Here is a 10070-nt window from a genome sequence, read left to right on the forward strand (position 1 = left end):
TGTATGCGGAATCCGCCGGGAATTTCCTCAGAAATTCCAATGAGTGAACGAGGCCTATGGTAACCCATGGCAACCAGATTCTAACACAGGATAGAAAATGAAACCAGTGATTTAATAGGCTGTGTAGGCCCAAAATGTCTGACTCTAAAATGGATTTATGAGTCCCTTACATTTTTATAGGACACTAGATACCAGACTAATGATTCAGGAACATTCATATTCACTAGAGCCGAGCTGCAGTACCAGGCACGGCCTATGTTCATGGCATGGCACTGTTGCTACAAAAACTTTTTGGTCTTTCCAGTTACTGTGTAATTAAATACTAATGCTAATTTTCATCTATTGTTACCTGTTATCAGCCACTGTCTGTAGACTTCTTCAGAGGGTCATTACCATCTTATTGTGTGACGACATAGAATCAAAGGAATCTGAGAAGGTAGAAGGTGCTCCAGTGCTGAGAACGGTCATTCATAGACGTAAGCAGTAGGGATATTATTGTTTTTTTTAGGACAATTAAGTTTAGTGCCCCTTTATGTGGTAGTAGTAGGGTATGTGTGAGTTGTTTGCCTACGATCAACCATGTGATCTGCGATCGCCTCGATCATTCCGATTGCTCGTTGCGGTTATCCCTCTCAAGTGTGAAACCCCACCCCCCTTCTTATTGGCAAATAATCACCTCATGATACAACAGACAAAACTTAAAAAAAAGGTTTTATTTTTTTTTTCTGTCACAGGCTTGTCAACTTTTCAATATGAAAAAGCAACAGTAAAATAAAAAATAATAATGGCATGGGGGAAATCCAAGAAAAGAGAAGACAAGAATGACGAGAAGAACAAAGATAAAAAGTTACAGGAAAAAAATGAAACATCCACTTTTCACTTTGAAAAAACTTCTTCCCCACAATTCCTTCTCTGTGCTAACAAGTGATATATATGTTCTTGTCTACATACAATCGTTTCCTTAACTGCAGGACGTCCCGTGTACAGCCAATTTGGGGCCCCGAGAGGTTGGAACTATGGCCGAAATCTTCACAAATATTCAATACTGTTAAACTTGAAGGGCAGTAACTGCATTTGTTAGCTTCAGAACCCAGTTACGGGTAGAAAGATTAGAGTCGATATTTATGAAGACTTATACAGAACTGGACAAGATGGAGCCATACTTATGACTGCCGCCTGTCTAGAGAAATGGCAGTGACCGATAAGCGTTATGCTATCACAGTAATAAGTTAAGGAAACGAGTAGGAGAGGAAAACTCTTGTTAAGGATCAAGAATGATCACCATTGAAATGGGACCTAAAAGAGCATCCCAACGCCAGGAGGCTTTCAAACTCTCCTATAAGCCCGGAGGCATCACAAAACCTACTCGTGGCTGACGAGACCAGCACTCAGCCACAGAAAGGATAAGAATTTTGCTGAAGCTGTCGGACATGTTCGATGGAACTCAAGATGGACATTAAATTCTACCTGTAATCAATCCAAGGAGCCTTCAAAGACTTATCAACCGCATTCCCGCCTATCTAATACCCTGGACCGGAGGTGTAATCCACTTACTCTAAAGGCCTGCCCTTTGACCATGAACATGACTGAAGCAACAAATATAAAGAAGGGATAGAGGAGCAGAAGAGTAAAACACTGAAAAATGGAAAAAGATGGAGGAAAACAAATGCTAAACTTTTTTTTTCCAGCCTGAGAATGAAGGAGGAGGAGGAGGAGGAAAGATGAGGAAGAAGGAGAGGGTAGTGGTGGTGGTAGTGGTGGAGATAGTTTAAGCCTCCTCTTCAGCTTCTTCATTGAAATCCTCCTCTTCTTCTGCTGTAGCATCTTGGTATTGTTGGTACTCGGAGACAAGGTCGTTCATGTTGCTTTCTGCTTCTGTGAACTCCATTTCGTCCATGCCCTCTCCTGTGTACCAGTGGAGGAAAGCCTTGCGACGGAACATGGCAGTGAACTGCTCTGAGATACGCTTGAACAGCTCTTGGATGGCAGTGCTGTTGCCGATGAAGGTGACTGCCATCTTAAGGCCGCGTGGTGGGATGTCGCACACAGCGGTCTTGACGTTGTTGGGGATCCATTCTACGAAGTAACTGCTGTTCTTGTTCTGGACATTGAGCATCTGCTCATCTACTTCCTTCATGGACATGCGGCCACGGAAAACTGCTGCCACTGTCAGGTATCTGCCATGTCGTGGATCACAAGCAGCCATCATGTTCTTGGCATCGAACACCTGCTGTGTCAGCTCTGGCACGGTCAGTGCACGGTACTGCTGGCTACCTCGGCTGGTTAGTGGAGCAAACCCTGGCATGAAGAAATGGAGACGTGGGAAGGGAACCATGTTGACTGCCAGTTTACGGAGATCGGCATTAAGTTGACCTGGGAAACGTAAGCAGGTGGTTACTCCACTCATGGTGGCGCTGACTAAATGATTAAGATCACCGTAGGTTGGGGTTGTCAACTTGAGAGTGCGGAAGCAGATGTCGTAGAGGGCCTCGTTGTCTATACAGTAGGTCTCATCTGTGTTCTCAACCAGTTGATGCACAGAGAGTGTGGCATTGTATGGCTCCACAACTGTGTCAGATACCTTGGGGGATGGCACCACACTGAAGGTGTTCATGATACGGTCAGGATACTCCTCTCGGATTTTGCTAATGAGGAGTGTGCCCATACCAGAACCAGTACCACCACCCAAGGAATGTGTGAGTTGGAAGCCCTGAAGACAGTCGCAGCTCTCAGCCTCCTTCCTTACTACATCTAACACAGAGTCTACCAGCTCAGCTCCTTCTGTGTAGTGGCCCTTAGCCCAGTTGTTGCCGGCACCGCTTTGTCCTGAAGAAGGAAAAGAAATGTCAAGTTAATTTCTCGCGAAGAAACAAAAAGAACTATAAAAAACTTTTTTATATTATTAAATTGTATTATTATACTATTATATAGAGCTTTGCATAACTACTATGTGTGAATTGGAAGTCTATGCTAATAAATTGTATAAGGTAATGGACCTTCCATTCCAGAACACCATGTTTGGTCTCTTCTATATACTTTACTAATTCAAACTCTTAAAAACAGTTTCTTCTTGACCGATCATCACACATATGTGTCTATATCCAAGAAGAGCAACTTACCAAAAACAAAGTTGTCGGGCCTGAATATCTGTCCGAAGGGCCCGGATCGGACAGAGTCCATTGTTCCTGGCTCCAGATCGACAAGGATGGCTCTAGGGACATATTTGCCACCTAAAGAAAAGCAAGATCAGGGTGAAAAAAATGTCATTTATGCATCAAGAGTTATCTTCATTGGACGGTATTAATCCACATTTTAAGGTTCACAGATGGAAAGGCTTTGTTTGAAATACGGAAGTTCGGAGTTATGTCAGGTGGACATGCTAGATGGGCTATGGAACTAGATCCTATTGGGGTTTGGACCTACCAATGTGCTTTATGTCCAATATTGGATTATCATTTTTTTATTCAGTGAGAAATATATATATATATACAGTGGTCCCTCAAGTTACAATATTGATTGGTTCCAGGACGACCATTGTATGGTGAAACCATTGTATGTTGAGACCATAACTCTATGGAAACCTGGTAATTTGTTCTGAAGCCACCAACTTGTCATCCAAAAAATATGAAAAAAGTGAGGATTAAAGAAAAATAAGTAGATAACTAATACAGATAAAGCAAATCTTTACATATAAAAGTAATATAGATTTGCTGGGAGCTGTAATCACTGTCTATGTCCGGGCTGTCCGGGCATGCCGGGAGTTGTAGTTTTGCAACAGCTGGGGGCACCCTGCTTGGGAAACACTGGTCTATATAGAGGACAGGAGCTTCTTCAGGGTCCTGTACAAGTACAAAGTGTCCTAAAAAAGTAACATGGAGCCGCCCTCACCTGGTGTCCAAAGGAGCAGGTAACCCTGGTACAGGTAAAGAGTACAGAACATGTAATACCTCCCTGTACTGTAGGGGGCGCTACCAGACACCAGTCAGTGCTTACACTTCAGTAATACAGGGGTTTTACCAGTAAATTGCCCATTCTGATTGGTCAGTTCTTCTTGAGTCTGGTTTCAAGTTACAATGGTCCAGAAAAGACCATTGTATGTGAAATTATTGTATGTTGAGGCCATTGTAAGTTGAGGGATCACTGCATATATATATATATATATATATATATATATATATATATATATGTATATATATGTGTGTATATATTGTATTTAAGATTTAAAACCCATCTATTACAATATAGGTTTATGTTATACTCAGAGAAGTATCTAAGGATTCTCCATGGAGAGGGCTTCCTCTTAGTACCTGTTGCCTCGTTGTAGTAGACGCTGATCCTGTCCAACTGCAGGTCGCTGTCACCATGGTATGTCCCTGTTGGGTCGATTCCATGCTCGTCGCTGATCACCTCCCAAAACTAGAAGACAATGCCAAATAACAAACATTATTATAAGGTTATATATAGGAATCTGTCTTACAGCAGAGGCAGTCATGGTCTTATGATTGTAGAAAACAGTAAGCGCTAACCCCATCCTCTTTTCTGCTGCCCGAACACAAACCTATTCTTCTGACCTAGATACAAATGAAATGCGTCTACAAAGCCCCAACATGAATAAAATATATCATCTTAATGAAATGCCAGCATGTATGGAGGCTTCAGGCAGCCGGAGATCACGTGGTCTTCAGAAGGAGTCCTGTTCCTTCTGTCGTCTTACAATAGTTTCCGTTCTCTCTAAGAAAGCCAGACCTCCCCCACCCTTTTCTTTCGCCTTGCCTCTTCACTTGCACACTATGACCTGCTTCCCCTTCCCCCTCTCTCCACATCGACAGAGGAAATTGTAGAACAATACGGCCTTACAAATGGGAAAATGGAGGAGTGGGGGGAACGGGACGTGGCTATTTAGCCCAAAATTACGTCATGGGCTCATGAATCAGGACAATGACGACATCACTTGACTATTTAAATTGGTAATGGAACAATCATGAAATATCCTCTTGTTCTAAAATAGTCAGTGTATATCAGAGTATATCATGCCCTGATGTCATCTGTCTCGTATCTATATACCTACATAATAGTCATCGATGTAATGTCTATACATCTATTTTTCATTCTATGGATATTCATTCACTATTCTATGTATATCCTTCCATCTAAGGCTGGGTTCACACCACGTATCGTTAAATACGGTTCCCGTTTACGGCTGGGAGGAGGGGTGGGCGGGGCTTAATTGCGGCACCCGCACTCAGCCGTATTCGGGAACCGTATTTAATGCATGTCTATGAGCCGACCGGAGTGAACCGCAGCCTCCGGTCGGCTTCGTTTTCGGCCGTATGCGGTTTCCCGTGGTCGACCGCGTTTTTGCCTACGGTCGGGAAACCGCATACGGCCGAAAACGAAGCCGACCGGAGGCTGCGGTTCACTCCGGTCGGCTCATAGACATGCATTAAATACGGTTCCCGAATACGGCTGAGTGCGGGCTCCGAGATTAAGCCCCGCCCACCCCTCCCAGCCGTATACGGGAACCGTATTTAACAAAACGTGGTGTGAACCCAGCCTAACTCATATCCAAAATATGGATAGAAAAGCATTGAAAAAAAGTGTCGTCTTTATTCACTCCTCAGTGAGCTACGTTTCGGCAACCTCACGCTGCCATGGCAGAAACGTAGCTCACTGAGGAGTCAATAAAGACGACACTTTTTTCACCGAATTGGAGTGCCACTGCTTTTCTATCCATATTAAATTTGGATCCCTGACCGGATTAACAACAGGGGGCACCCGTGCATCTTTCTATTTGGAGTGCTGCTTTCTTATATCATATCCAAAATCGCTATCCAATATCCATTTTTTTTAAATAACATTTTATTGAATTTTCCAAGAGTTAACAATCCAATATCCATTTATTGTGCTAATATCTATCAATTGAAACTAAATGATGACCTTATTATTAGTTTTTTAATCACTATCAATCTAATTTCTATCAAATGTATCATCTATCCATTATAACATTATATCCATTACCTATGTATTATATAATATCCATCATCTGTGTAAATTTATTGTAATTCGCATCAGTCTAATATCTATAATTTGTAGAGCATATCTATTTTATATCTAATATATCTCTCATATCTATCTATTTCATATCTATCTCTCTATCTCATATCTATCTATCTATCTCTCTCATATCTATCTATTTCATATCTATCTCTCTATCTCATATCTATCTATCTCATATTTATCTATCTTATATCTATCTATCTCTCTCTCATATCTATCTATCTATTTTATATCTATGCATCTCATATCTATCTCATATCTATCTATCTATCTTATATCTATCTATTTTATATCTATCTGTCTCATATCTATCTATAAATCTATCTCATATCTATATCTATCTATCTCATATATATCTATCTATTTTATATATATCTATCTATTTTATATCTATCTATTGTATATCTATCTCATATCTATCTATTTTATATCTATCTCATATCTATCTATAAATCTATCTCATATCTACGGTATATCTATCTATCTCATATATATCTATCTATTTTATATATATCTATCTATTTTATATCTATCTCATATCTATCTCTCTCTCTCATATCTATCCATCTATTTTATATCTATGCATCTCATATCTATCTTATATCTATCTATTTTATAGCTATCTGTCTCATATCTATCTCATATCTATCTATCTATCTCATATCTATATCTATCTATCTCATATCTATATCATATATATCTATCTATTTTATATCTATCTATCTATTTTATATCTATATCTATCTATCTATTGTATATCTATCTATTTATCTATGTATCAGTCCCCTTTCCATAATGTACTATATAAACATAAAAGAATACTGCAATCCTTTTCTTTCCTGTAAAGGATATAATGTTTTATCAGATATAATTGATAGATAATATCCACAGATGTCTACAGTGGGAGGGGGGAGGAGTGGTAACCCCAGGGTGTGGCACTGCAGCTGCACCAAGATGTCACCAGCAGACAGCTTACACTGAATGCACATCCGCTATCTGAGCCATCACCAGCCATGTTGCCAACCCGTTATAATAGGGAGGTCCCCATCCTATTTATAGCCCCTGTAGCCGTATGGAGTTGTGGATTGTAAAATGCCTGGAAATCTCTAAGTATTCGGGAGTATCACAAACCCTTATCACTCCAAAACTGTCTATATTAGGAATTAGAATTCAAGTATTTTTTTTATTTTATTTTTTTATATTTGCTAAATGCCTTTTATATAATATAATTATAAATGTATTCTAAATCCACGTGATCCTGATTCGTCAGACACTGCAGATGGCCATACAGATACACACCCAACCCCTAATCCCAGCAGTAATAGCATTAGCTCTGCTGCACTGCAGATACTGTCTACGTCACAACACCTTTTTATCTCTTCTTCCAAAAAGAATTGGTGAAAATATTGATTTCATGGGTTTAATGACATCAGGGAAGGGTATCAGACCTCTCCCTGTGGGGTATTAGGGATTTTACAGACTCACAGATGATATTTTAAGGAAACTCCCTCCCCATTATACAGACTCTGTGAGAACAAAGAGTAGAAGAGCAGGGAGGGGAGGGGGAGGCAGGCGACCGAGTTGGCGCCATAGAACACTGATCCGCTTATACCAAGAATGAGAAAAGGATTCTGAAAGATCATTAATCCATGGGAAATCTTGGGGCAGAGTCAAGTATTGTTACCCAGGAAACATCTGCCAATCTGGACCGGACACATACAATTCAATCCAATACATTAAAAACACATTCAATCAAATCAAATAAACTAATAAATAAATCAATAAAAAAAAAAGTCAAATCATTCAATAAAATGTATTTCCTTTAAACATTAATCATCAATTCAAAGATTTCTAATATATAAAATTGTACATTTTGTAACAAATCTTCTTTTATAAATTGAATATTTTTTAGTTTTTGTTTTATTTAATACACCTCTGATTGATACTATCGTGTTCAATATTTTCCCTGTTCTGTGAATTTATATTTTTACACAAATAAACCAGATTCTAACAAACAAAATGTAGCCATAAGAATCCCTCCAAAAAATACATCAAAGGCAGAAATCAAATCGAAATTCACATTTTACTCTAAAATTCTGATGTTAAAATGTAAATATTTATAAATGAAATGTCAATATTGTGTAAAGATAAAGAAATAACCGGGCAGCAGCTGCTGTAGCAGAGACTGCCCCCCCGACCTCATGGCTGTAACCCTACATTACATCTAGGACCCACCTTACCGCCATTTCAAGCCCCTCACCAAGATCCCACCACAATGGAATCATTATTTTCTAATTTTTTCTTTACTTATTCTAGATAAATAAAATAATATGACGTAATACAATGTATTCTTATAATACAGTCAGAATGTGTCAGTCCCTGTCCGGTGCTCAGTCATCATGTGCCCGCACTATGTGGCACAGTGACCCCATTATACCGCTATATACTGGGGGACCTCACCTTGGCGCCGATCTGGTTGCCGCATTGGCCGGCCTGGATGTGCACGATCTCCCTCATGGTTCTAGATTACTGGGTGGTCGGAGATGGAAAGTTGGAGGCAGCGACGTTCTAGAATGGAACGTCCGAGACAATGGCGAGGAGAGGAAGGCAGGCAGCCGGGGACTAGAGGAGCGGGGCGGGGCTAGAGGGGCGGGGCCAGCGGAGGGGCGGGGCAGGGGGGCTCCAGGGGGGATGCGGCTGTCACCTCCCCAGCTCGGCCATTCTGCCTCTGTACAATAGAGATCGGGGAGGTTATTTCTGCAGATGAAGAATGGGATTTGTTTGGTATCAATATTATTAGAAAATGATCATTTATTCACTGGTCATGGGCATGATCCTAAATATATCATGGATGGTGGATGACAGGTAGATAAGAGATAGATATATTAGAGAGATGAGGGATGGAGATATAGATAGATGACTGAGAGGGATGGAAATAGATGGACGAAGGTAGATAGATAGATATGAGATAGATAGAGAGACAGACATATAGATATGACATAGATAGATAGAGAGACAGACATATAGATATGACATAGATAGATAGAGAGACAGACATATAGATATGACATAGATAGATATGAGATAGATAGATATGAGATAGATATAAGATAGATAGATAGAGAGATAGACATGAGATAGATAGATAGATATGAGATATATATAAGATAGACAGATAGAGAGATAGACATGAGATAGATAGATATGAGAGAGATAGATAGATATGAGATATATATAAGATAGATAGAGAGATAGATAGATAGATATGAGATATATATAAGATAGATAGAGAGATAGATAGATAGATAGATATGAGATATATATAAGATAGATAGAGAGATAGATAGATAGATAGATAGATATGAGATATAGATAGATAGATAGATAGATATGAGATAGATAGATAGATAGATATGAGATATATATAAGATAGATAGATATGAGATAGATAGATAGATATGAGATATATATAAGATAGATAGATATGAGATAGATAGATATGAGATAGATAGATAGATAGATAGATATGAGATAGATAGATAGATAGATATGAGATAGATAGATAGATATGACATGAATAGAGAGACAGACAGATATGAGATGCAGTAATGTATATGGTGAAATACGTAAAGCACTATATATATATATATATATGTATAGCACCATATGAAGAGTAATGTGTGTGTGTATATATATATATATTTCTGTTACTAATATTATGTATGTATAGCACCCCATTAATTATATACGTATAGTAATATATATATAGCACTACACATGTATGTACAGTATTGTATGTATAGCACTCTATGTATATGTATCTATAGTAATATATATATATATAGCACTACACATGTATGTACAGTATTGTATGTATAGCACTCTATGTATATGTATCTATAGTAATATATATATAGCACTACACATGTATGTACAGTATTGTATGTATAGCACTCTATGTATATGTATCTATAGTAATATATATATATAGCACTACACATGTATGTACAGTA

General features: G+C 38.9%; 1 protein-coding gene across 1 annotated transcript; it reads right to left on the reverse strand.

The window, feature by feature from the left end:
- Positions 1-693: 693 nt before the first annotated feature.
- TUBB (tubulin beta class I) lies at positions 694-8675 on the reverse strand. The gene is made up of 4 exons (XM_056540572.1): positions 8518-8675; positions 4308-4416; positions 3120-3230; positions 694-2826 (listed from the first exon to the last, which is right to left on the reverse strand). Exons 1-4 carry the CDS (start codon positions 8572-8574, stop codon positions 1769-1771), a joined length of 1335 nt encoding a protein of 444 aa, XP_056396547.1. The 5' UTR covers positions 8575-8675; the 3' UTR covers positions 694-1768.
- Positions 8676-10070: the final 1395 nt, after the last annotated feature.

The sequence above is a fragment of the Hyla sarda genome, chromosome 9 (assembly GCF_029499605.1).
Source record: "Hyla sarda isolate aHylSar1 chromosome 9, aHylSar1.hap1, whole genome shotgun sequence".
NCBI lineage: Eukaryota > Metazoa > Chordata > Amphibia > Anura > Hylidae > Hyla > Hyla sarda.

Bases quoted from the DNA above. Each gene is read 5' to 3' on its own strand.
- TUBB (XM_056540572.1), bottom strand. From the start codon at position 8,574: ATGAGGGAGATCGTGCACATCCAGGCCGGCCAATGCGGCAACCAGATC. The intron at 4,417-8,517 runs GTGAGGTCCCCC...ATTGTCTTCTAG, and splicing joins GCAACCAGATCGGCGCCAAG to TTTTGGGAGGTGATCAGCGA. The intron at 2,827-3,119 runs GTAAGTTGCTCT...TTCCTTCTTCAG, and splicing joins GCCCGACAACTTTGTTTTTG to GACAAAGCGGTGCCGGCAAC.